Consider the following 27,192-nt stretch of genomic DNA (forward strand, 5'->3'; position numbering starts at 1 on the left):
GAGAGTTGCTATTTTGCTTTTCAAAAATATACAAGATCTGGATTTGTGAAGGTCTTGCTACCTTCATGAAAGAAGCAGACCATCAGACCCTGTACAAAGAATCTCTTTTTGTCACAGCCAAGCATGTTTATATTACTGGTTATCAGAGAAAGTTTTGGTAACTTCTAATACAAATTTTTTACTGAATTTTTTTACCTGAAGATAATGTTGTAATATGGCCCATCACTGTGGAGTGATGTACAACAGAGCCATCTGTCTCTTCTGTGTCCTGACTTTTAGCTTATTCTGTCTGTGACTTTATCTATATGCATTATGCTATTGCCTGTATCAGTTTTCCAAGGGGAGGAGTAGCACTGGGACAACATAAAAGCTACACTTTCGAATGATGATGGCCAAATCTAGGCCATTCACTTCTATAGAGATGATCTTACAATCTGTTTGAAGTATTTTTATTGAGCATCGGAGCAAATATTCATAGCGTATATCACCGAACAGAGACTAGTAACCCCCTCGTGTCTCACCCCTCAATATTTTATTTCTATACGCTGCACTCTATTTCAACATTTAGAGTTTCTGTTCCTAGCCTTAGCTGTAGAGAAAATAAGGACTCAGATAAGTTCAACTGCATTTCCAAAGCACTGGCACATAGCCTATTGATGAGTTGGATGAAACCATCAGAAAGGACTGAAGCAAATCTGTTGCTAAAAGTACTATTTGAACCAAGAAATACCACAGTTAAGCATGCATGTGTAAAGGCTTTTCCTTTACTACAGGTGTGTCACAAAACCAGAGCCCAGCACTTAGTCAGGAAGCTTGATCACTGACAGTTGCAAAGATGGAAGCTGTAACAGTTACCCAAAATCTAGAAAGAGTAGGACTTTAGTCCAGATACACTTACTGCCCAGTCATAGAACCATGTATCAAAAAATAAAGCACTAAAAGAATAAATACCATAACCATCTACATGGAAAACAAGAACTGGTACCTAAATGCAACAGCAAGGAGCAGTAAAACAAAAAAACCCAACCTTACTAAAGAATCTTACTTTGCAAGAGGTAATCGAAAGATTAAATAAGTTTGGATTCAGTATTTTCTTAGCAGTCGATCTCTGGTTTAGAGAAATGAGGCAGTGGAAGGCTTATCTAGCATTTAGAGTCTTGTCTTTACATGAGGTCATGCACCTCAGCTTGAGAAGAAAAGGCCTCAGGTTAAAAACACTGCATAAAACAGTGTTGCTGCAGCTTGGCAAGTATTCTTCATGGCACAATGTAAAATTCCTACATTCCAGAATCACTGCAGTACTTAGAGAAGATGATTTCAAAACATATTCAAGCAGTAATTCATTTGAGCAGTTTCTTATTTTCATGAAACAAGTTTCAGAATTGAGCACTAGGTGAAGAGTCAGGTATTCTGGCAGAGGCTTGTAGTGTGGAAAGTCACCTCCAAAATTTTTCTGTCCTACACCATAGAAGGTGGACACAATACTAGTCATCACTGCAGAAGTAAAGGAGAAGTAAGCATTAGTAAAACTTAATGGATTAGGTAATGAATACAGTTACTATTATTTAATTTAATAGTTACTAACAATAGAGAATAGTTGCAACAGTCAGCTGTTGTTCCTCAAGTCCTGAAACACAGTTACTAAAGGAGTATGGTTTGGATCTCCTGCACAGAAGCAACAAACCTGCAACTGGAAATGGACTGTATTTGTTATATCGAAGTAGCACAGTTGTGTTACTCTAGGTCTCTCTTGTGAAAGAAGATAGAGGGAGCAAAACTACTGACCCATTTTTTAGGAAGAATGAAGCTCATCCTAGAGTCGTGTTCAAAGGGCTTGCCTACAGTACAGCGTTACTCAACAAATAGCTTAACAGTACTCCATGCACTCAAATTCTAGCTTCACAGAACAGTTATTACACACAGCCTTCAAGTAGTAAGTCCTTATATAAACGAGCCCACTTTTCAAAGGTTGCTGGCAATCCCCCAGAGAGAAGCTACAAAGAACTCCATATGCACACACATTTTTATTTTAATAAATATGGTTTTACAGGCTCAGGCTTTTTTTTTTTAATCACATATACAGAACAGAAAAATGCCTGACCAAGTAACATGAATTAAAGTACTAACTCTGGGAAGGAATGCATGCCCTCCACAACATGAAGACCTTAATTGAAAAGGGATTTCCCATCAGCAGCATAGTAATTTACTTCACAGATTAGACAACTTGAAAGAGATGTGGCCAAAGCAAAGAGAGTGACCCTAAATGGACCACTTGTCTTTATAGAGCCACATCAGTGCGTGGAAAGCCAAGAGCCCAAACACCTCCGTTTCCTAGTGTCGCTGCTGGATGAATATGTATGTCTTCACATCCTTTAAGCAATACATTCTAACCACAAGTAGAGAGGCTAAGCACAGCAGGTATGCAAAATTATTCCATTGAAGAACAGACATTGGATGACAAGATAATGTTATATTTCAAGATTTTAAATTAGCAGATGCTTTTGCATCCCCTTCAGTATGGCAGTGGAACAGATCCCACCTTCTCTCATAGAGGTTTAGTCCAAAAACTTCCTGTTGGCATTAGCACCAAAGAGAGCCACTCTGATTTCTGGCATCATCTGTTGAGAAAGAGTACATCAGTTACATGCAATGGGCAATACATTCGCTGTACATTCCTCATTGCAGGCACTGTGTGATAGCTAGGCTAGGCTTCAAAATTAAGAATTCAATTCATCTGAGTTTTCTGAAGCCTTTACCTGATCACACATTGCCAGCTACTCTATAGACTTAAAGGATTGCCTATACTGCAGCATAAGAAAGAGATGCCAAAGCTAGTTTTTTTCCACCAGGGTATAATAGGTCTCAGCCAAAGTTTCTAGTACTCAAGCTAGCTTCAGTAATTCAAGTTAGCCTCAGCATTTCAACATCTTAACTGCAGGGTAGTCATAACAAGACTTCCAGTATCATAACTTCTAGAGTTTTATGCTCATACTTAATTCAAAAGGCATCATTCTGGGAAAAGCCATGTTTGTTGTAGAGAAGCACAAACAGTAGGTAATTTGCTTCTTTCCATTCAAAAATAACTTCTTACTTGCCATCCACATTAAAATCTGATCCCACACACTACTGTGACAGTTAACACATTGGAAACACTATGATTTAATTAGAAGACAAAACTAGTTAATTATATCTTGTTCACCTTGGCTGTTAGAGAAACTCACCTGCTGGGCTACAAGGTCCAGCCGACTTTCCAGGGTATTGGAAACCTTAATTTTACCATCACTGTTATAGATTTCAACACCTCCAGCACTAGAAAGGGGGGAAAAAAAAAAAAATAATCCGTGAAATCCATGGTACATCTCAAGTCAGAATGTGGCAGAGAGATTATCCCAAATCAGTGCTTATAGGCAAGTCAGATACCTAGGTAAGATTTTTTTTTTTTAAACTTTTTTTGGTCATGTCTTAACAGCAATCAGCACAAAGCGATCCAGTGAAGCAGCAGTCCAAAGTTATCAGAGTCCACTACTACATACAAGGGTCCTCATTAGCATGATCTAAATGCAAGTGGAGCTATGGAATTTGTCATTTCAAAACAGCTTCAGACTCCATATTTTATTATTAATAGACAGCTTTCTGATTTTGGGAAGTGAGGAATAGTGCTAAAAGTGTTGTTTGCTGGCCCATAAGTGAAGATCACTATCAGAATATACAGCTTTGTGCCATGTTCTGTATCATACTATATGGAAGTAGAGCCTTGCAGACATAGCAGACACAAGCCCCACCAAGTGATTATCCTGCAGCAACTGACTCAATTTGCTTTATCTTGAGGTACAAAGCATGGCTACATCCATATTCTGTCTCTTTAAAAGACCAATAGTTAGTTAAGTTTCTACCTACAGTTATTCTCTACTTCAGTACTGTGAATCAGGCTGGAGGTTGCACAAAACTTTTATTGACATTTTTGACTGGGACAGTGCTTGTCTGGAGGAAACTGCACAGTCTGTGCTTGATTAACACAAAGAAGTGCCAAATTCCACTAGAACAACAGCAGATACACTGTGGGGGTGTTCCCTACGTAATTTTCTGAGACTGTTCTAGTAGGAGCTGCGGCTTGAAAAGTTGCATTAAGTTAGTGCTCTGTATAAAAGACTCCCATTTTCCTTACATTTCTTCTGGCAGGAAGCTGTCTTGGTCAATGTGAACATCCACATCCCTTTTTGTGGCATTTTTGTAGATGGGAATGCTCTTCTGTACAGCAGTCTAGGATACAAGATAAATCTCCAATTAGCATTGACAAATGCTAGCACACCAATTGGGTTTGGGCACTTAATTATTTGTAGTAATAAAATGAAGGGATTGAGGCCTATTTTTTTTTTTTTAATTAAGCAAATGAATTTCAGTATGGCTTCTGAGCCAAAACCAATTATTATTCTTAACATTGTAGCAATGTCTAAAGTTTCCTAGGTAATATCCAAGCAAGCAAGTGATCTCCAACTTGAAAAGCATATTTGTTCTCTTGCATTGTAACTGCAGAAGTGCAGCAAGCAAAGCTTGGTTTTGTGTCACACAGATGGGATCTGAGCAGCAAATATCTGTAGTCAGGTCCCAGCCTTCATGAGCAGGATACTGTCAAACTATTCTAGATGTCTTACCTTAACCATAGGGAAATCTTGTTTCCTGCACCGAACAACTATTCTGGGCTCGAGCAGCTGGTAGAATCCCTGCACAACATAACCATTACAATATCAGAAAGTCAGTATTTTAATTATCTTAGAATTATTTAACCCCAAGAAAGGAAAGGAGTTGATCAATTTGAAAACCAAAACCTGACAATATTAGCCTCTTTTATTTAGTTCTTTGCTTGCAATTTCACCTCATGCAGACATTCTGAGAGGACAGCACCAATATCTGGTAAAAAGCCTACAACTATGGATTACGCGTTTCTTTGTTAGCTTCAAGTATGGAACTCAAGTGCAACTAAACATATGTATCATATGATTGACTTGCCCAGACAATGTACATGTATACATAAGGATCACTGCTGTCTAAGCAGACTGAGCATGCAGCCAAGCTGACATTCTATGAAGCTCTTGGAGAAGACATGCAGTAGTTTCAGATGCCTGTTCTAATAACTTTTGCCTTGCAGTTCCTGTAGCAATACATTAGAATAGAATAGAATAGGTTTAGTTCCAGTTGGAAGGGACCTACAACAATCATCTAGTCCAACTGTGAGTACTGATGAGTACAGATCCCTCACTGGATCAAGTACAATGAGCCAAGACAGAAGTGGCCAGCTTGCTAGAGTGACACAGGTTTGTTTGATGTACAGCAATACCAGATTTAGGTGTGACAAAGAAACAACACTGAATTGGAAGCACAAGTTGATAGGAAATACTGTTAAGAAAACTCTGACAAAACTCTGCGGACCGGAGAGCTCATGGCTGGCTTCTGTGAGAGTTTATAGCCCAAGGACCAATTGATACCAGAAGGTGGCACTAGTGGTCGCACGACCGACCCTGGCAAAGGCTTACTGCATTTTTAGCAGTTAATTTCTGGGACTTGAGGATGGTATTCTAGCTAAGCAAAGCTTTAATTTTTGCTTTGTATGTCTGTCACAGACACATGCCATACTACAGTAAATTTGTCAAACCTGGACTAATAAGTCTGAAATGCTGAAAAGATTTTAAAAGCAGATAACTATTCACTTACAGGTTTGGAGAAAACAGCTTTTGCCAACCGTGCATTTCATCCAACTGATTACTACAGAACCTTAAAGCGTGCATCCTACGCGTGCAAGTTACAATGTATGTGTGTGCATCTGCAATTATTCTTATGATGGAACTGCTGCTTGGTATACCAGATTTGACACTTCAAAATAAGCTGCAGCTTTACCTGTTCAGAATCCAAGATTGAAAGATATAGCAGAAGTGATGTTTAGAACTCAAAGATCACCCAGCAACATTTGATCTAGACTCCAATACAACTGTAACCTCCAGTGGGTTATGTTTGAAGACAGACACCTGGGAGGATGAGGCTGTGATCATCTATTTGTTACAATTTAAATACCTACCTGTAGAACTAGTCCGTCCAGCAGCGTCTGGTACCTGGCAGTATCCTTCACCACCTTGGCAAGTCTCTGCTTGGCCTCATTCAGCAAATCCTACATTCAGAAGAAATCAGATCAGCAGAGCCCATCTGTTTGGCATTTGGTTTCATGCCTACCAACTTTCTGTACTCCTATTATAGCTATCACACCCTGCCAACACGTAAACGTACACTCCAGCTGGTATTCATCCAAGCTAGACCTTCATCTCTGTGCATGGCACAATATCCTTTCCAAACAGATCCCTTCTCCCTACCCTGATCTGAACCCATTATAACCTGACAATAATTCCTTTTTCATGAAAAAGGAAGACCTCAGTAGTAATAGGATAGTATTTATAATATTAATTCAGACAGACAAACTAAAGTATTTTGTAAATCATTGCCTAATGTAAACTAATAAAGTTGTCCGAATAACTAATTTTTTCAATTTTGTGGTCAAGCAAAGAAGTCTAATCTATCTTTTTATCAAACAATATTCAGGTTAGGTATTTTTTATTGTAAGTAAATGCAAGTCAAAATTTAAAAGTGAGAGCTTATTTTTAATTTGAAATAGCTGGTTTTTATTATCTTTATTCAGTAAATCAGTATCAGATGAGATTGAATTTTTAGGAAATTTGAGTCAATTCAAAGACAGCTCCTAGAACTGAGCCATCATACCTTAATTCAGAAAAAGAAATTGTATGACTTGGTATAAACATTTCTTTACTGTCCTGTCTCATAGCATTTAAAAGAAGAGTGCATGTCAACACAATCAGTACCAGGATATAAGACACTTACAATTTAACATCATGGTCAAACCTAGTTATACTGTCCACCCTAGAATAACATAGCATTTCTGGAACTGCTCATCTCTTTTGTTCATGAAAGAGCCCAAAGGCCTGATAAGGGAAGAAAGAGCTAGCAGCATGTGACTTTAAATGTTTTAAAATGAGGAAGAGTGTTATGCATTACTCAGAAGCATGAGGTTGAGTCAGCTGATAAATGAGGAAGAGATTACCCAGCAGAGACTATCACAACAGAGCTAGCTCTTTAGCCACCCACCTTCCTCCTCCCTGTGAATGCAATCTAAAGTTTGAAACTAGGTTTAAAGAATCAGTAAAGTAGTGATTTTCTTCTGCTAACTCCCCTTTTTCATGGTAGCATCAACTTGAGCAACATTACCCAATTTTTTATTTTTGACTTCTACAGGTCTCGCAGCTTTTCCAATAGCTCAACAGCACCATCTAGCACAGTATGAACACTCAAACTGTTTCTGAGATGGGGTAAGAGAGAGAATAGAAAGCCTGCAAGCCGTATGATGAACAGAGTAAGAATACACTACAGGCGGTGTAAGATAAACATAGTAAGCCTGAACTAAGACTACACGTAGCCTGCTCACCCTAAATGCCAACACACAGACTGGTCACCTACTAGAACAAGAAGCAAACCTTTTCTTATACTAGGGGCCACTGAAGGAGACGGAAAAAAACAGTCAGTGGTGTTTTAAGCCTACTGGCTTAAGCCATGCCAGACTTCACGCATAAATGTTGCTTCAGGCAAACAGGACTTCAAAGTTCTACCATCCGTGCAAGAGAGACTTCCTGCTCTTTAAAGAAATAAGCTATTGTCCAAATGATAGATAAGACTGCTGCCTGCGATGCTCCTGTCAGAGAACTGTATTTCCCTAAAAGATCAGGTAATAGAAACTGTGAAAATAAGCTAAAGCAGACTACTGAAGCTGGACTAAATCCTTAATGACTTTTCAGAGCAGCTGGGAAAGCCATGTTTGTATGTTGAAGCAAATGTCACTCAATCACAAATCATATTTTTCTTTAGAGAATGGTTAAGAACATTTCCTAACAGATGGTAGGAATAGAACCTCTGTGTCTTTACTACAGAGATACTCACTGCAATAAGGTCATCCCTTGCCTTGAGGACCTTCAGTCTTGCCTGATTCATCAGGTTCGACATCTGACTGCAAGGTGCATGATAAAGTTGAATCAATCCATCAGACTTTGGCAGAAGAACTGTAACATTTAACTGTATACTTTACATTTAAAGACAACAATACTACATCATTTAATAACAAAGCCAGTTCACCTGTTTGAATCTGTTTCTGAACTTGCACAAATGATTACAATGCAGAACCACATCCTTCAGTAAAGACCCACCAAAACTGAACCTCACATGAACATTTGTCCCAGAGCAACAGACCAGGGTAGAGTTCTAGACGTTAACTACATAAAGAAATATGAAGATTCTTTCACCACACTTAATAACAGTTATACTATTGTAGCTCACCTTTGATAATTTCTCCCCAGGAAAAACTAGAAACTCATAATTAGGACTAAATATATTGGCTACAATTTGCCCATCTGAGAGGAAAACCAGTTTTGTATAAAATTAGCAATAAAATAGAGCTCAGGTTCTGAAGTCAGCCATCTAACCTAGGCAACTTACATTTTCTTTTGCTGCTCAATTTGTTTCTCCTTCTTTTCATAATACTCCATGATTTTCAGCCTCTGTGTCTGAACAAGGCGACCCTTCTCAATGTTGAATTCTTCTTCTGCCTATAGTAAAAATTAAATAACTGAAGTGGAAATTGATTCCATGGGCTGAAAAAAACAGAATCAAAATGAAACAGCCATGTTTTCAGAGCACATTCATAGATAAGCTAGGATGATACAATTTATGGTTCCATATAAACAAGACATTTCAACCAGTACTCAAGTTAAAGGGAGTGTTCTGCTGAACTAGAACCTTGCTAACTAAGATACAGTTTATTTTATCAATTGACTAACACATGTTTCCTTGCAGCATTTATTCCTCTGGCACAAAACTACCAAATTTGTATCTTACATACTGTTAAGAAAGCCTCGGTTTATCTGAGCTTCAGGTCCGATTTGTTTTTGTAGAATTGGCCTCTTTTCTGGCTACGAGAGATTCTACCTAAAACAAGCTATCCAGACCTCAGTCTCCACAAACTTCATTAATTTAAGCAATTCTCACACAAGGAGAGTATAACTATTAGTTTTTTATAAAGCTTAGCCAAACCACATGTGAAAGCACACGGCAAATTTTCCTATTTATACCTGAGAACCCAATCTCAACTTCTGACTTCTGTTTGCAGATCACCAGGAATACCTGCTTTCGTATTGATTAAATATTTGTGTAGATCTAAAGATTTAAGGGAGATTAAATATTATCAGTAATACATATGCGGAGTCCAATACCAACAAGGTATTTCAGTATTGGTATAATGCAGATTGTTAGGGTTGTAAGGCACCGTTAATCCTTCTTTAGTAAACATCTATATTCTATCACCAGGTTAATATTAAACTCAGTCTCTTGTGGCTTAACCTTAGTGAAGAATTCTGCAAGTAATTCAACCCATGCCTTATATATAAATATACGTTTTAATTCCCCAGGATTCCTACTAAATCACATCTAGAATTGAGTCTGTAGGAGGCCACACAGGTTTAGGTACAGTTATGAACCTGCTTGCAAACAAACTTTCACTAGCATAATTTGACCAGTTTAACTTTCATCTTTTATCATTTTGGTACATGTATGAATGCTTGTGCAAGACTACTAGCATTATTGCTTTAATTCACCACTAATGTCTCTGCCTGTCACACTATGGAAGTCAAGCAAAAATGAAAATTAAACCTTCCGGTAATAGCTTGTTATGACAAACCTTAGCAGAATTCATAATTATGCAGAGAAGTCCTTTAGTCCTCAGTGATGTCATTATGTATAGGAGGTGGGGGAAGGTGTTCCATTTAATCCAGTCTATTCACACTACCACTCAGCTCTCCTGATTGCTTAAAAAAATGAATGAACTTGTATACGAATAAATTTATATTTAAGAACCACTAAGAAAACTTTGACCAAAAAATAGCTCCGACTTGTTGATTTGTCAAAAGCTAACAAACATTAACTTAATTTGGTAGCATCATTTTTTGCTATGTAATAACTAAACGTGAAGTAAGCTGTAGTATACAAAAGTGTTCTAGGACTGCTCTGACTGCAACTATCAAAACAGGATGTCAAATGCAGTCTTCCTTTTGCACTTACTGACATTGAACTTCCATTTTTACCTTTGCATCTATTTCTTCAGCCTTTTCATTGGCTTCCTGCTCAATGAAAGCCATCATATGCTTGATCTGTAACAAGAGAGACAAAAGAAAATATCTTCTGTTGGAAAGGACTTTGATGAGAGGAAGTATGTATACATTCCTCATTTGTACAGTAGGCCCCTCCATACCCATTTACTAATTCATATAATGTTGTTTTTCAGGGAAATTAAATTGAACATACAGGTCAAAGAGTCAGTTAATCTTAACACAGATTACAAGAATATTAATTTGCTTTCCAAGTAATTCTATATAATGCTGTTTCACTGGCTGTCATTAGAAGAATGTACTTCAGATATGCAACTATACCAAAAAAACCCCAAAGTAAGTTTGTATAAATGTGAGGCTGGGTATTTTCATTCTTCACTAGTAAGAACAACTTTTTCCCCCCACCAAGGATTTGTAAAAAAAAAAAAAAAACAAACAAACCAAAACCTCAAACAGTAAAATTAAAGTAGTCTGTCTGTTAAGACATTTACATGAAACATGGAAGATTACATAGAGTCCCTGCTCTACATCAGGCATAGATGGCATTTGAATGAACCTGGGCCTTCCACACTAGACAACCAGTGAAGCAAAGCAAGGGCTACTGACCACTCTGGTCAGATCTGTACAACCAGAAGTTCCTTTACGCACCTGAAAAATCTTTCTTGAAAAAATGTAATAAATTCTGTAAAGACTTACAAGGTCATTAAAAAATGTTGCTATATGGTTCAAGTCAACAGGACTTTATAAAGTAGTTGCATAGTAGTTTGGAGGAGCTGGGGAAGGAGACAGCAGCACTAGCTGATCAAGACCACATCAAGTATATCACATGCTGCTTTAGAGCCTGGTATGCACTAATATATTCTCCTCGAAGAACCTTTTTGAAACTACCTCAAAACGCTATAAAGCACAGGTCCAACAGCTTAAAGACAAGGAAAGCAATTATACTGAGTTCTGCTTATTTATCACTTGCCTTTCTGTGACCAGGCCTAAACTTAGGTTCATATTTGGGGCAGACCGTAAGGACTCTGAAAAGTTGCAGCTTGAAAGCTGCCTGGCTGAAAAAGACCTGGGGGTCCTGGTTGACAGCCAGCTGAAGGCGAGCCAGCAGTGTGCCCAGGTGGCCAAGAAGGCCAACAGCATCCTGGCCTGTATCAGGAATAGTGTGGCCAGCAGGAGCAGGGAGGTGATTGTCCCCCTGGACTCGGCACTGGTGAGGCTGCACCTGAAATACTGTGTCCAGTTTTGGGCCCCTCAGTACAAGAAGGACATTGAGGTGCTGGAGCATGTCCAGAGAAGGGCAATGAAGCTGGTGAAGGGTCTAGAGCACCTTATGAGTCTTATGAGGAGCGGCTGAGGGAACTGGGGTTGTTTAGTGTGAAGAAGAGGAGGCTGAGGGGAGACCTTATCGCTCTCTACAACTACCTGAAAGGAGGCTGTAGTGAGGTGGGTGTTGGTCTCTTCTCCCATGTAGTTAGCAATAGGACAAGAGGAAATGGCCTCAAGCTGCACCAGGGGAGGTTTAGATTGGATATTTGGAAAAATTTCTTCACGGAAAGGGTAGTCAAGCATTGGAACAGGCTGCCCAGAGAGGTGGTTGTGTCACCATCCTTGGAGGTGTTCAAAAAATGGGTAGATGTGGCACTTCTGGACATGGTTTAGTCTGGTCTACCCTTGATTGGTTTAGTGTGGACTTGGCAATGTTAGGTTAATGGTTGGACTGGATGATGTTAAAGGTCTTTTCCAACCTAAATGATTCTATGATTCTCTGATTCTATGACTCACACCAACCAAACTGCAGCTTTGAACAGGTATAGCAATTTCCAAGGGCAGATGGAATGGACCATATACCTGAGTGGACCAGAAAAACCTATTGACTTTTTGCTTGCACTTAGTGACAAGACACATTTTGCACACAATCTGGGCTGAATAAACTTGCATGAAAGATTCTATTTATATAATCTCATGTTAAAATGGAATATTTTAAAGAGATAAGAAAGGTGCCAGCGTGAAAACTGAGCCAACATGCAGAACAGCACTATGCCCATATAGATGAAAAAACGGAAGTGAACAGACAAGTGGAAGATTTTAAGCATGTGCAGTGGAAGAAGTGAACAGTAGTATCTACATCCTCAAAATCACATCAGCAATTTTTCTTTAATTCCAGTTTGCAACACTTCCAAGAGCATGTCCACCTACTGCATTGGTTTCCTACCTTGCTTGCCCGATTAGATGACTGGTTAAATGAAGCTTTAGATCTACCTGCATTTCAGAAAGGACAAGGGGGGCAGATAAAATAAGGAAATAATTTTGCTGAATAGCCTACTGTTGAAGGAGACCAAGAACTTCTGTATAGCACTAGTAACCCCTACATTACCGAGTCATTTCTTCCAGTTTGGTTTGGATTCTGAATTTTGAAAAAGTACTTTAAACAGTTCTGGGTGCTCATGAAACATTCTCTGCATAACGAAGAATAAGATAGAAGCAAGCTGAAATGGCATCGGTTTCCCCTAGTCTGATAAGACTGAACAGTGTTATTTCCATCAAAATCTGTTGTACTGAATCCGTTTTTGCTTTTCATAGAAATGAAAAAAGAGATCTTAAGTGAGACTTTCACATCTATAAATGAGTTTCAGTAAGACTGACAAAAATATGTATTTTTAAATAAGAGATTAAGTTAATAACTTTAGCATAGCAGTGTTTCCTATAGAAAGGAAGAGAGGTTTTTTCCCCCATCAGTAGTGCCATGATTATCCTTTCCATGGGAAGTTCTAGACGTTAGACTGGCTAAAACTAGAAGTGACTAGCCAGATTAGATGGAACAATCTATTAAATGCCTTTGACAGAATAACGGAAGTCTATCAATGGGAAAGATTCTTCATTAGAGATGATTTTCAAAGCGAAAATTACTGAAAGCACCATGGCAAGTAGTTAAGAGTTCAGAGGACCAGTTGGCGAGTTCATACCAGATTTATACACATGCAGAACTGTCATGCCATCAGCAGCATTCTCTTTTCCAGTTAACAGGATCACCCTAGGCTCAAGAGCGTAAAACAATGACAGGAAAGTTGCAGATGTGAAATGCTATTAGCATTACACGTTTAGTATATCAGCAGATCCTGAACCAACCTTTGAAGTTGAGGTCCATGGGGGCTAAGCAAGACGACCCCAATACCAGCTTTATTTTTATTATCTTCATGGAAGGGGCAGGAAAAAATGAAAAAGCTTTGTGGAGAAAAGGCAAGAGAATGTAATGTTATAATTCCCCTTTTGCAGAAAGACAACCTACTGGTTTTACTTTCAATGTGATGCTTCCTTGCCAAGAGACTATGTTTACTGAATGAGAAAGTGAGACACAAAGCACTTAGGATGCAAAGGACAAGGGGAACTTGGCTGATCTGCTCATCACCTGTAGGAAACTCCACGGACCAGCACTGACTGGATCCGTGCAGTCTTTAACACGGCACACCGTTTTCAACCCAGCTCAAAGCAGCTTTTTTAGGCAAGGGCAGTGTTTACTGTCAATAAGGACAAAGTGTCCTGCCTCAGGAGGAAGTGTCCACAGTCAGACTTCAGCGTTGTAAGTTTCCATTGCAAGAGTAGCCCAGGTTGCACTACTCTGCTTAGGATAAAAAAGCGACAAAAGCATTTGAGAATGCTGGATAGCCAATCCAAATGCTAAGTTACAGCTAATTAGATGTAGTATAGCTATAAGAAAAAAAAAGAGATAGAAAATCCTTAGAGAGCAACATCTAAAAAGCCAGTACTTACCTAGGGCAATCTATTTATCTGCCTTAAAGTGCAATTAAACACTGTAGATAGCATAAAGGCCACTCATGATCCCTTTCATTATATTCTGGCACAATATATCATCAAAATGCTTCAACAAAGTTCCCCAATGGGTGGCCAATCAATCCCACCAGGGAAAAACTCACTTTCTTCAGAGACTTCTCTTTCTCACTCAGATTCCCAGCGAAGACCTTTCCCTTTCACCAATCCTTGCTTTCACAGGAGAGCACCACTGCTCCACCCGCAGAGCGGGAGACCCTATTCCACAACCGAAACGCCAACCAGCCGCCGCTGCCTGCAGCCGCTTCTGCTGTTGCGGGGTTCCAAGCCGGCACTACCCCTCCCGCTCCGACCGGCCTTTTACCAGCCGGACGGCCCTCCAGCTCAGGCTCACCCGAACCCCACACCTAGCACGGCTTCAGGGCAAGGAAGCGGCCTGGAAGCTGCCTCCGCCGCCCCGGCCCAGCCCTCGGTGCCTCCCTCCTCACGGTGGGTCCGTCCCGTCAGCCCGGCCCCGGCCCCGGCCCCGGCCCCAGCGCAGTGTGGAGGGGCCAGACCTAGCAGCGGCCTCGGGGCCGCAGGCTCGCGTTCGGGATGGCGCCCGCGGCCCTACCTGCTTCTGGACGTCGGCATCGCTGAGCGCCATGATGATGACGGTGACGACGGTGGCGGCGGTGGTGGCGGCGGCGGTGGCGGGGCTCAAAGGAAAGGCGGTCAGGGCCGGCGGCGACCGCGAGCGGAATCAAATCCGGTTCGGGTCACAGCCGGTGCGGCCGCCGCTGTGTCACGCCGCCCCGCCCACCTGCTCCTCCGGGCCAATAGAAGCCTGAGCTCTGGCTGGCGTCAGGGAGGGGGGCCGGGTCCCTGCGCGCGGCAGACTGCCATCTTGTGGCCGTGTGCGGCTGCTGGCGGTAGCGCTCCGGGGCGGGGGCGGGGGCGGGGGCGGGGGCGGGGGCGGGGGAGGGGGAGGGGGAGAGCCGCGGCGGGAGGCGGCTTCCTCCGGGCCTCCCTCCGGTGGCAGAGGCGGCGGCCGCCCCTGAAGCCGAGCCAGAGTGGGGCAGCCGGGTCCGCCCGCCTCTCCCGGCCTGCCGCCGCGCAGGCGGCAAGCCTTGGGCGTCAGAGTTCAGGGGCGCTGCGTGCGGGGGGGTGAAGTAATGTTTCCCTTGCGCGTAGTGCTGTTAAGGCTTTGGTGGGAGTACCGCGTTCAGTTTCAAAAAGATCCGAGCTGCTCCCAAGAAACGGTGTAATGCGTTTAACTCGTAGCAGAGAAAAACTAAACGTGGCGAGAAAGTTGTTTATAAGGCCCTAAAGTAGATTTCTTTTGGCAATGCTCTGGGCTCCCTGTCATAGGAAGCTTTGATAGCTCAAGGTCACTTCCAGCTGTTGATTGTATAAAGCTGTGAAATACTATTTATAATATCTCCCATTTTTTCCAGGTTGGGGCTGGCAGAGAGAGATGACACTGGCACTGGAGCCCTCAGCACAAGAAGGACATGGACCTGTTGGAGCGGGTCCAGAGGAGGCCACAAAAATGATCTGAGAGCTGGAGCACCTCTCCTATGGGGACCAGCTGAGGGAGTTGGGATCGTTCAGCCTGGAGAAGAGAAGGCTGCGAGGAGACCTCATGGTGGCCTTTCAGTACTTAAAGGGGGCCTATAGGAAAGATGGGGACAATCTTTTTAGCAAGGCCTGTTGTGACACGACAAGGAATAATGGTTTTAAACTAAAGGAGGGTAGATTTAGACTGGATATAAGGAAGAAATTTTTTGCAGTGAGGGTGGTGAAGCACTGGAACAGGTTGCCCAGAGAGGTAGTGGAGGCTGGAATGCACTGGTATCCTTGGAAACATTCAAGGTCAGTTTGGATGGGGCTCTGAGCAACCTGATCTAGTTGAAGATGTCCCTGCTCCCTGCAGGGGGGGTGGGCTAGATGACCTCCAAAGGTACCTTCCAACCCAAAGCATTCTGTGATTCTTTACCCGTACCTGAGATGCGGGGTCGTGTTAAGGAGTATGAAGAGAAAAGCGGGAGGAAGCAGGAAAAGGTCTGGCCAAGGGGAGGGAAGGACAGCCTCTCAGCAGGGAGGCTGGAGGTCAGGCTGTCAGGTGGAGGTGGCTTACAGGAAGCCTTGCGATGAGCCCCCCGAGTTGCTTGTACTTTTATCATTAGCTGTTGTGGCACCAGCACTTCCTTCTAGGTATACATGGTGGGGATTGAACGAAGCTGGTGAAGGGTCTAGAGCACCTTATAAGTCTTATGAGGAGCAGCTGAGGGAACTGGGGTTGTTTAGTGTGAAGAAGAGGAGGCTGAGGGGAGACCTTATCGCTCTCTACAACTACCTGAAAGGAGGCTGTAGTGAGGTGGGTGTTGGTCTCTTCTCCCAAGTAGTTAGCGATAGGACAAGAGGAAATGGCCTGAAGCTGCATCAGGGGAGGTTTAGGTTGGATATTAGGAAAAATTTGTTCACAGAAAGAATTGTCAAGCATTGGAACAGGCTGCCCAGGGAGGTGGTGGAGTCACCATCCCTGGAAGTGTTCAAAAAACAGGTAGACATGGCACTTTGGGACATGGTTTAGTAGGCATGGTGGTGTTGGGTTGATGATTGGACTGATGATCTTAAGAGATCCTTTCCAACCTTAATGATTCCTAATTTTTACTTGATTAAAAAATAATCCAGCCACCAAGCCGGGAAACATGAGATTACCCTTAATTGGTTTAGTGGTGGACTTGGTTGTGTTAATGGTTGGACTGGATGATCTTAAAGGTCTTTTCCAACCTAAACGGTTCTATGATTCAAAGCAGTATTATTATTATCATCATCATCTTCTGCCACTCTGATCCAGAAATGTTCGGGATCATTTTCAAATGATGTGCTGATTCTTCAAGGGTTCTGTTACTGCTTCCATTGTTTTCTTCATGGCAAATTTAAAGCAATCTTCATAACCTTTAACAGTATTTGTTTATTCTAGCTGGCAGGAAGCTTCTATTTCTGTTCTGTGGGTACATTTACTGGAAAAAAGGAGAACTGTTCCTTACAAATCAGTGTCAGATGTGGTCACATCCATGCTTCTTCCTGGCTTATTTCTATTTTGTTAATTTGTCCTGTGCCTCTTTTTCTACGTGAAAAAGTTTTGTTATAAAAACACATATGCAACTTCTCTTATTTTTTTTTCATATTGCAATTATGTTACAATGCAGGGAACCAACTTGTATTTTGGGGCTTAAGAACGTTTTACTATTATTTCGGGCACAATCTAAATAATATTAAACCAGCTGGAGCTGTATTCAGGCTCGCTTCCTTTCCTCCGGCTCCGGTGCCTTACAGGAGGCCGGCTGTGCCAGACTGACCCGGCCAACCGCAGCCATGTGAACCGGGTTAGGGCCGCGGAAACCAAGTATCAGCCGTTCTTTTCCTCAAAAATCTGCGAGGAAGACGCGAAGGGCTCAATACGAACCCTCCGGTTGCATTTTTCCTTTTGCACGCGTGCCTTTGAGCGCGGGAAACCCGCTCAGGCCGGTGCCCGCCGCGGGAGAGGGGCTTCCCCTCCCTCCCCACCCCCGCTCCGGTGCCCGCCGTTGAGCCCCAGCGCCGGGGCCCGGCCGGGCGGGGCAGGGCCGCCCCTGGCCGCTGCCCGGGGCGGAAGGCCCGGCCGCGCCGTCGCGCCTCGGGCGGTCAGGTGGCGGGAGAGGCGACCTGCCGGGCCCCGCCCCGCGGCGCGGGCCGTGACGCGCGGCACAAACGCCCATGACGTGACGCCCCCGCCGCCGTGCCTTCCTCCCCGCCCCTCCATCATGGCGGCGGCGGCGGCAAATTAGGGCAGAGCTCGCACCGCCTGGCGCGCGCGCGGCGCCGCGCGCGCGCGCGCGCGCCCCCACCACCCCCGGCGGACCCGACCCGGAGCAGCGCCGCTCCTCGCCCGGCCCGGCCCGGCCCGGCCCGGCCCGCCCCGCCTCCTCCTCCTCCTCCCCCTCCCCGCCCCTCCGCGCCCCGCGGCGCTCGCAGGTGAGGAAGGGGGGGGTGGGAGCGGGCGGGAGGGTTGTTTGGCTGGTTGTTTATTTATTTCCCTCTCGCGTCCCCGCCGGCCGGGACTTGGGGGGGGGGGGGGGGGGCAGGCACGAGGACAGCGCGGCCATTTGGCCTCTCCCCCCTCCCCCGGTGTTGCCTGTGAGGGGAGGGGGAGGCGGCCGCGGGGCCGGTGGCCGGAGAACTTCCCCGCGGGGGCGGGGCGCGGCGGGGCCACGCCCCCCCGGTGACCGTTGCCCGACCCCCCCCTCCGTGACTGCGGCTGAAGGACGCGTCCCGCCGCGCGTGACCCCAGCGCCTCCCTTCCTCCCTCCCTCCCTCCCTCCCCGACGGGCTGCGGGGCGGCCGGGCCGGGCCCCGCCGTGCGGGAGAAGGGGCTGCGCCCCCTCCTCCGCCTCCCCCCGGCAGCTCCGGGAGGGCGGCGGCAAGGAGAAGCCGGCGGCTCCTCCGCTGCGGGGGCCGCGGCCTGCCCGCCTCTGCCGCCGGAGCGCGTAGGCTGCGGAGCCCGCCGGCTGACTCATCCCGGCGCTTCGCTCCTCGCCGTTTCTGCCCAGATATAAATATCTCATTCATCGCCGTAGTAACTGAGTAGCTTACGCTGCGCTCTCGCAGCCCGCTCGGCCGCTCCGGCTCTGCCTTGGTCTGGCGCTGTTGAAAGTTAGAGCCAGCGCGGGGCTTTCTGCCTTACCTGCCTGTCCTCTTGTTGGCTTTCAACTCCCAGACAGCGCTCGGCAAATTAAAAGTGAATGAAAACTTGTTAACGAAAGCTGGGGTTGTAATGATTTAATATTGTGGTGAGACGGTTTAAAGCTGGAAGGGATCGGAAACCTCTGTAGCAGCTAAGTCGTGTAGTTTTTGTTGTTCTTCCTAAAAGAAAAATTAAAGCGTTTGCCTGGAGTCCTCAATTACATTTCCCTCTAAGGTCAGCTAAAACCACCGCCCAGGTAAATGGCTCTTGTATTTTCCAGTATTTCTACCCATTAAGTGCCACTAGAGGATCGGTAATGGATGCAATATTGATTCATTTCCAGTAGAACTGACATGTTTGAACTCAGTAGCTCTCAGTTTGTGAAAAACAATCTCCTAGTCATACCACCATATGCTGTTGGAAAAGTACTCTGAAGAATTTATCTTCCAACTTGGTCGCGATCTGGTGCTTTGGAAAGTCCTACCTGTTACGTGAAGTGTTTTCAGAGACAAACTGCTGCAAGGTTAAACTAGTCCGCACATGCAGGTCTCATCTAAAATCCCCACGCAAGCCCTCTGGTAAGGTTGCAGAGCACTTGAATGTCTTCCATCTTGTTGATACGGGGTGTGGTTTTGTAGACCTGCAACTCCTTGAAATTCGGTACATTTGGATAAAGAGCGCTGTAGAAATGTAAGGCTGTAGATCAGAGTGAACTGAGAGCGGTTACCTGATGCGGAGATTGGTATCAGGAGGATGACCCAAACCTGTGAATATATCAGTGGCACGCTGCCCTAAAAAATGATTTGAACTCCGGTGCTACCGTTTTGTTGCCTCGCTAAATCTCCCTGTCCGTGCTTGGGTGAACGCTTGCTGACTGAGACCGCATGTGCTTTGAAAGAATTCTCCAGCAGCAGGAAGTATTCTGCTAGAGCAGCGGTCTAGGATGATTAAGTTTGTAGCCGGTAAGTGAGGCTTGGTAACCTTGGCTGTAGCTGGGAACTGCATCCGGCCCTAGACTGACTCCGTTTTGAAGTGGGACTTGGCTGCGGTTGTGGTGGTGGTGGTGTTTGTAAAAAGGCGGCAATCTGTGACTGCGCTATTGTTTCCGGACCCGTGGTTTTAGTCCATTAGAAATCGGTAGCGATATTGATCACCTACTGTTTATTGTTTATAAACATGCAGCAAAATAGTTTATAAGGCTACAGCTCTAAATGCAAAAGGCAAGTCTCTGACCTGCACCAGTCGAATAAACGCGCAGTAGGTTTTGGTGGCAGCTGGTGAACTCTTCTTACGGGCAGTATCATAATGCTGTTGCATTTTGTCTTTTGAATGATGCACAGTAAACGTGGCTTGATGCATGCTAGGATTTTGCAGGTAAGGACACACAGCAGAGCCTCATTGCTAGGGGATTATATCCACTGTATTCATTGGTAGGCTTGCGTTGCCTGTTGTCTAACATGTAACTCTTCTGTGGATTAGGATGTGACAGATTGCATGAGCAAATGTCGGTCTGACTGGAACTCCTGTTCTCAGGTCGGTTGAGCAGCTCAGCCCACACGAAACGAGTGACAGCAGGGTCGGAGGAGTAGCAAGCTAAGTAAGCTTCAACAGGTGTAGCCTTTTATTCTCCCAAGGGTGCAGGAATTGAGAAGGGTGAAATTTTTTTGAGGGAGTAATTGGTAATAATTTCGATCTCTTTAGCTTTTTAAGAGGCAATATTCTTGCAGGGAATCTGTTACACCAGAAGCAACCCTCTTGCCCCTGTTTTGAGGCTTACGTAGTCTGTATAATGCCTTATTTCCTCTCTGCTCCATTACGTCTCCCATACAAGCCTTTGTCTTACTCTCTTAAACAGTTTTTGGACTCTCTTCCATTTTTCTCCTGCAGTGGAAAGCTTTCCTTCCTCTGATCTGGTCTCCCAAGCTGCATGTCCTTTTTTAATCCCACTCATTCCTGAAAAATGGCCTTTTCTGAGATACTTACAGTATCTGAGTCAATATTTCTGTTTCTTTTTCTAAACAAAAACAGTCATTCACAATTCAAAATGAGTAATTCAGTTGCTGTGCTGTGGGCTTCTCTCAAAGGAGAACTAGTGATTCTGAAGTGCATTTCCAGTCTGACATTCTTTTATGTGAAGCTGAAGATATTTCTTCCATTCAAGTTCTTAAGTCTCCCTTCTCATTTCAGTATAAAACTACCTCTCAGAATATATCGACCAAAATGAATACTTTTTTTCATCCAAAGCTTTTTTTCTTCGTTCTTTTCCCAGGGAAACATTAACCACTATTTAAATAAGCTGTGATCTGATTCTCCCCCCCCCACCCCGAGGTGCTGAGCCAAGCATGCTGAAATTTTCGTGAACTAGGCCTCACTGTTGCACGTGGATCACTGTGCTGGTGTGGAGTCTCGTGCTTGTTTTGATCAACTGTTTTTGTCTTTCATTTTCTGCATTGATTTGGAATTATATTTTGAAGAATAATCTGTGTTAGATATTCAGACTTATTCTTTGATCCACAGTGTAGTGTCTGGATGTCTCTGGACTGTCCGTCAGACTGATTCTTTCAGGACGGATCAGTTCAGGTTGTCTGGAAGGGCTCCCATTCACTGTGTAGGTGTTGCGAGAAGCGTGTTGGTTTCAGAACTGTGGATCTCTACTGAACAAACCAGAACTGAAATGTGCCAGAGAGCTTTTGCTTTTTGGTGATTGGCATCTTTCACACCTGGTCATGTGAACATGTGATGTGGCAAAGGCATCTGGGGATCTGGTCTGAAGAGCAGATCTCTTGTTAAAGGATCCTAAAGTCTTCTGAGCAGTTATTTTTTCCAAATCTCCCTGCTTTGTGAAAGTCTTAGTTTATGGAAGTGGCTGAAGGGTAACTGTATTTTGCAAAAGCTGTGCTTATCCTCTGCTACAATTTCTTACATTTCTGAAGCATGATATGTTGCCTGTAGAGCACTCTGGGATGGAAGAGGCAACATAAATGTAGGATTACTGCTCCAAGGGAAGAGAGATGAATGTTGGCTCAAAGTTTTGACATTGGTTCCTTCCTGTATAGATCACTGCTTCAGTTCAAGCCGCAGCAAAGACTCAACCAAATCTTTCTGGTAAAGGATTTCAGGCATTTTGAAATACATGGCAAGAGGCAGAGCTTCCAGAGTATAGTCTTCATGAAGGACTCATCTCCCGTTTTCAATACTGAATCAGTTTCAGAAACTAGAGTTGCTAAAGATTAATGAAAGAATGCTTAGCCAATTTTACACCAACTCTTTTCCTTTTGCAGCTTTTAGTTTGATGGGTAATTTTTTCTTTGCCAAACTACCTACTCACACAGTAACCATGCCACAGCACAGTTGTTGTTCTGTTCATCCTCAGTAACCAGTTGTACTGCTATTAATCTGAATTCCTTTCCAGGGAGGGGGGGAGTTACAAGTTAGCCCAGACATCTTGCATAGCTAGACAGATCGATGCTTTTCTTATGCTTGCTCTGTTTATTCTTCTTAATCTTGAGACTTCATTTGCAGATTGTGCTTTGATTTGGGAACCTGGTTCTCTGTCTGAGTCTCAAGGAACCCTCTTGAGACGTTCCAACTCCTGTTCCATGTATGTAGCATTTTTCTCATTCAGACTCCTTTAAGCTTTGAACTTGACTTAAATTTTTCTTCAAAATGTAACTGCGCTCTCACATTAGTAAATTGTCTAGCTTCTTAGGTATCTGTTAAGTAGCTGTTCTGTAGCATGAACTTTTCTGCATGCTTTTCAGTTAGATATCCATTCTGATGGCCAAGAGTGGACTACTACTTGTCTGGGGATGACTCTTTGAAGTGATGGAGAACTTAATTTTGAGAGTTTATCTTAAGGCCCTAAATATTGTTATTTGATTCATCAAGTAGACTGTCCATTGGAAGTAGTTATCCAGACTGTTCCTAATATAAAGAGCTAAAAGATATTGATTAATCTGAAACTTCCTTTCAATCTGTTGTATGGCTTTTTCTCCACTTCCATGTTGCCTTCTCAAATTTTTTTTTTCCCCTTCTCCTTTATGGCTGTTTTTAATTTTTCTCTACCTTAGTTTTTTCATTATTGGAAAAACTTCTTATTTGGATGTTTGAAAAAAGTGACAAAACAAATAAAGTAAAACAGGGAAGTTCTTTGGCCAGATGTTGATGTTAGGTGTGGATTTCTGTTTTATAAGTATTAATGTCTGTGTGAGAAATCCAGGACACACAACCATCTGTGCTTCCAATCCCTACAACGAATGTGGAGTTTCCTCTGTTGTCCACATGTTTTCCATTGCTGTTGGAACAGCAAAATGAATTTCAGGCAATTGTGGTCACTACTTCTGTGTTAAAACTTTTGAGCATCATAGTAGAGAATCTCAGAAGGCAGAGAATTGGGAAAATACTCATTGAAGGCTTAGGGGAAGAGAGACACCTCTTTTTACCTCAAATTGCAGTTAAGTAAGTCTTCAGAATCCCTCAAAACTTCTTTGCATGAATACATTTGCATTTTTATGTGCGGTTGAGTTGGGAGGCATTAGGAGGCAGACACATGGTGAGGAACTGTTCAATCTGCTTTAATGTGAGACTATGTGTGCCAAGCAGGAGTGAGAAGTGCCACTGCTGACAGCGGGCAGGCAGGGCGCTGGACTGGGGGGCAGTTGGTTTTACTCTGCACGGTTCTTATTAAAATATGAATGCATAGGATATCAGGGCAAAAACCTGGATATTACTTCACGATTGTTACATAATTCCTTGTTATGTATGAGTTCGTGACCTATTGCAGCCTCATAAAAAACCAAATAAAACACTGTGCTTTCCTTACAGTCTTCCTCAGTTACCCAGAGAAAACCCTACGTGCCCCATAAGAGCACTGCCACGTTGCAAGCCAACCCGATGGCGTCCTCTACTGCTGTGCCTGTAGGATTTCACTATGAAACAAAATACGTAGTTCTCAGCTACCTGGGACTTTTATCACAAGAGAAGCCACAGGAGCATCCTCCTCCTTCAACTCAAGGTAATATCTGCATATTCATCTGTACCTAGTTACATTTCCAACTACATTTGCAGTTAGTTCTTCAGCTGTTTGTGCATGGATGCAGAATGTTAGCCTGATGTTTAGTGTAATGTATCTCTTAGTTTATTCATTTAAAATAATGGGAAGAGGTGCTGATGGAAACAAAGCTGTTTGTATTTAGATTACTGTTTTAATTTGCGCTACGCCAGGGCTGATTGGTGTGTATGAAGCAAATAAGTGGTTTTAGTAGCTGTCTTGAGGTTAGGAGGGATGGATATGTTATCTTTGTTGAGCCGTCTTGAGAATTTGAGCCCATGCTTGCTTTTTTTGGGAGGCAAGTAAAAGTAAGCAGGGGTGAGGTGGTGTTTACCGGCATAAACTCCGAGTGATGACTTGAGCAATCTCATGTGCTAAATAGTTTCACCCTATTATGTTAACGCTTCTGTTGTCAGTCTGTGGTAGTGCAGAGATGTGAGGCTTAACCTGGCCTACGCTGCATCTGTTTGTTTATTTATTTATTTTGAAGAAGTCAAGGACTGCATGGAGTCAGATAGAGTCAGATGTTTCCTCCAGAACGGGTTTATGCATATAGGAGGTTAAATAAATAAATAAATAGGAGGCAGAATAAAAGAAGTTTGATAGATTGTGTTTCACATAAACCTAGGTAGTAAAACTTCCTTTATTTTGTGGTGGCAAGCACTTAAACAATGTTGTTTGTCAAGATTGTTTTGGTGGTTTGTCACTTCTTAATGACGTTTCAGTCGCTACTAGTTCCTGTGATTCAGAACTTGTTCTGATGAAAGGCGTATTAAAAAAAAACAACAAAGGCAGTCTTCAGAATCTTTTTTTTTTTTTTTTTGAATGATCATTTAAGAATACATACTCTGTTACTTACTGATCTTACCTGTCATGAAGTGAGAAATTCCTGAAAAGAAAAGATAGCATCAAAGTTATGACACAAAAGATTTTATCAGTTTGGCACTAAAGCATATAGCATATGCTGGTTATACTATATATTGTTTATAAAATTAATCTTAGTATATTTAGGGTATGTCTATTACTACCACTTTGACTGCATCTGTGGTCCATGAAAGGAGAGGCACCTTAGTGCCAAGATGCTGTTTCATAAAACCCTTTGTTGGAAAATGTGCTTATTTTAGCAATAACATCTCATTTGGAATATCCTGTCTGGGATAACTGGGCTATAACTGGAAATGTATTGAGTAAATACAAAGCTACAATGTGGAGGATTCTGCTTTGTTCTGTAAAGGCAAGATTCAGAAAGGAAATTGTTAGCCTTAAAGCTTTTTTTTAATAATTTGGCTGTAGTTACCTTTGAAACATTTGCCAATTGGGGGGAAACCTTTCAACTGATTCTTACTACTGAAACCTCTAAGAAATATTTGAATTAAAGAGCAATATTAAAACTTTATAAAGAGGAAGCTACAAATGCTTAAATAAAAATTTTGTGGTCAGTTAGGAGGTCTTTTAAGCTCCTGAGTAAAGATAACTGTTGAGTCTACTTTTCAGATATTATTTAGATACGTTAGCTTGTCTGACAGCAGGCTGTAGTTGGATTTGCTATTAAAATACTCTAAAGCATTGATACTTTCCAAATCTGTTCTTTCATTCTTGTTGCTCTAAGCTTTCCCTTCTAACCAGGAAATTCTCCTATGTTTCCCCCACCCTTACTCCCAAAACCAGACAGTGACCACAACTTCTACTCTCCTGGTCATCTTTCACTGTAATTAGATCTCTCTTCCAGTGTTTTTTACTGCTTTCTGATCGAAGTCTCTGGATAAAATGATTTTCCCTTACTTTTAATCTGCCATGTTGCTTCTCACTCTGTTTTGTTAATGCCTTGGATGGACTTCAGGCTGTTATTGAACTAAATGCAAACACTTTATCCTTCTGCTTCAGGATTTGTTTCACTCTTTCCTAACTTACTTTTCCTGGTGCCTTTCTGCTTTCCATGCTTCCAACAGCTTTCATTTGTCTGACAGTTAACTTTTTGAAAAGCCTTTCTTCCTACTTCTCTCATTACTTGTAATTGAACAGTTGTTTCAGCTGCACTCCCAGGGTATATGTGGTAACAGCCGTGTGTTTATTTTGAAGTACTGTATGCATCTTCTTTGAATATTAAGTAGTTTATACATACAGTCTGTATCTCCTTGTTGTCTGGCGCGTGGCTGATGCCTACTTGTGGAGAACTGTACTAAAGCACTTTGTTCTGTATGCTCTATATTCTCCCCTAGGGAGGCAGCGAGAGAAGCAGCAGCCCATAATGGGTATTACCTGCCCTGCCTAATGCACTGCTGGAAGGTAGCTGGGTGTTACAGTAACATGCGTGGTCTGTGAAACCTGGTTAGAACAAAAGAGATGCGAAAGCCAGTAAATGAAAATGAATAGTCGTTGTGTAGAATCCTGTCATGAGGAGGAAACTTCTGGGTTTTGGTAATGAAGATGTATACAGGATAATAATAGTATGACATTACATACTTACACATATAGTATGATAAAACATACTTATCAGTGTGTTTTTTCAAGCACTGTCATCAACCGTTGATACAATTATCTTGACTGATCCCAAGTTACTTTCATGGATGATTTTTGTAGTACTTTAAAACGCTAGCCAGTGGTCCTTCTACTCTCTATGGCTGAATGCTGTTGTTTATGAATTGAGAGGATTCTGATACAAAGTACCTGTCACTTAATCGTATTTTACTTTAATTTGTTTATTGTGCTGACAGACCTTTCATGGGAAACAGCTGAAGCAGTCATTTTGGCTATTGCCTGTTTCTATTTTAGTTGTAGAACATGTCTCTCTCTTATGTGTCTCATTCATGCAAGGTATTGACTCTGATATATGGTACTTTCCCTTCATATATTTTTCTTTGGTCCAAGTATGCCCTTACTCTTTGTCTGGTTTCTGTATCGTATTACAATATAAGGGCAGTACTCAGAAAGGCTAGTTTTAGTTTGCCCTCGTAACGTTAACCTCTTTCGTCTCCTTTGGTATGGGAGAGTGAGGGACTCCTCTAGAGGGCAGTTTAGAGCAGGTTCCTAATTACACCCACCTTGTATCACCCACTGGAGGATCTTCTCTCTTTCCAGTGCACATGTACAGAACATGGGGAAATAAGGCACGCTAGGCGTAGTTAATATTTCTGTACCTCCCTTGAGTTTCCTTCTATGGCAGTCTCCCAGATTTCAGTGAAGTTTCAACACCCCAGTTAAACTAGAGAATGGATCTGATGGGTCAAAAAACCAACCAAAAAAATGATCTTTCCCAGCAGGAGTGGTACTATTTTATCTCTGCTAGAACTGGTAGGAGAAATTGAATAGTTTTGTCCATTCCCCTCCCTTTCCCCTCCTACGGTCATCTCCCACAAACCTCTGCTTTCCTGCATTTCATACTAGAGAGTTCTTTTCCTGATGTATGTCTTTTTGTTCCAAAAACTCGGATAAAAGTA

The 27,192-nt window shown here is 42.8% G+C and overlaps 2 protein-coding genes across 5 annotated transcripts in view; one reads left to right on the forward strand and one right to left on the reverse strand.

Annotated features, from left to right (window-relative positions):
• Positions 1 to 2,015: 2,015 nt before the first annotated feature.
• On the reverse strand, positions 2,016 to 14,654 carry ATP6V1E1 (ATPase H+ transporting V1 subunit E1). 3 transcript variants are annotated; one of them, XM_075718887.1, is made up of 9 exons: positions 14,608 to 14,654; positions 10,185 to 10,250; positions 8,545 to 8,654; positions 7,993 to 8,059; positions 6,071 to 6,160; positions 4,653 to 4,721; positions 4,166 to 4,260; positions 3,222 to 3,309; positions 2,016 to 2,618 (listed from the first exon to the last, which is right to left on the reverse strand). In XM_075718887.1, the coding sequence occupies exons 1-9, from the start codon at positions 14,638 to 14,640 to the stop codon at positions 2,556 to 2,558; spliced, it is 681 nt and encodes a 226-aa protein (XP_075575002.1). In that variant the 5' UTR covers positions 14,641 to 14,654; the 3' UTR covers positions 2,016 to 2,555. The 3 variants fall into 3 exon arrangements, with proteins under 3 accessions (XP_075575002.1, XP_075575008.1, XP_075575015.1); XM_075718893.1 differs by lacking the exon at positions 10,185 to 10,250; XM_075718900.1 differs by lacking the exon at positions 6,071 to 6,160.
• A 3,317-nt stretch (positions 14,655 to 17,971) lies between these two features.
• The window catches only part of BCL2L13 (BCL2 like 13), a 40,865-nt gene continuing 31,644 nt past the window's right edge, over positions 17,972 to 27,192 (forward strand). For both annotated transcript variants that reach the window (XM_075712323.1, XM_075712333.1), the window contains exons 1-2: positions 17,972 to 17,996; positions 23,530 to 23,719. In XM_075712323.1, the coding sequence (XP_075568438.1) occupies positions 23,599 to 23,719 (121 nt within the window). In that variant the 5' untranslated portion in view covers positions 17,972 to 17,996; positions 23,530 to 23,598. The remainder of the gene's footprint in view (positions 17,997 to 23,529; positions 23,720 to 27,192) is intronic.

This window comes from Pelecanus crispus, chromosome 1 (assembly GCF_030463565.1).
Source record: "Pelecanus crispus isolate bPelCri1 chromosome 1, bPelCri1.pri, whole genome shotgun sequence".
NCBI classification, from domain to species: Eukaryota; Metazoa; Chordata; class Aves; order Pelecaniformes; family Pelecanidae; genus Pelecanus; species Pelecanus crispus.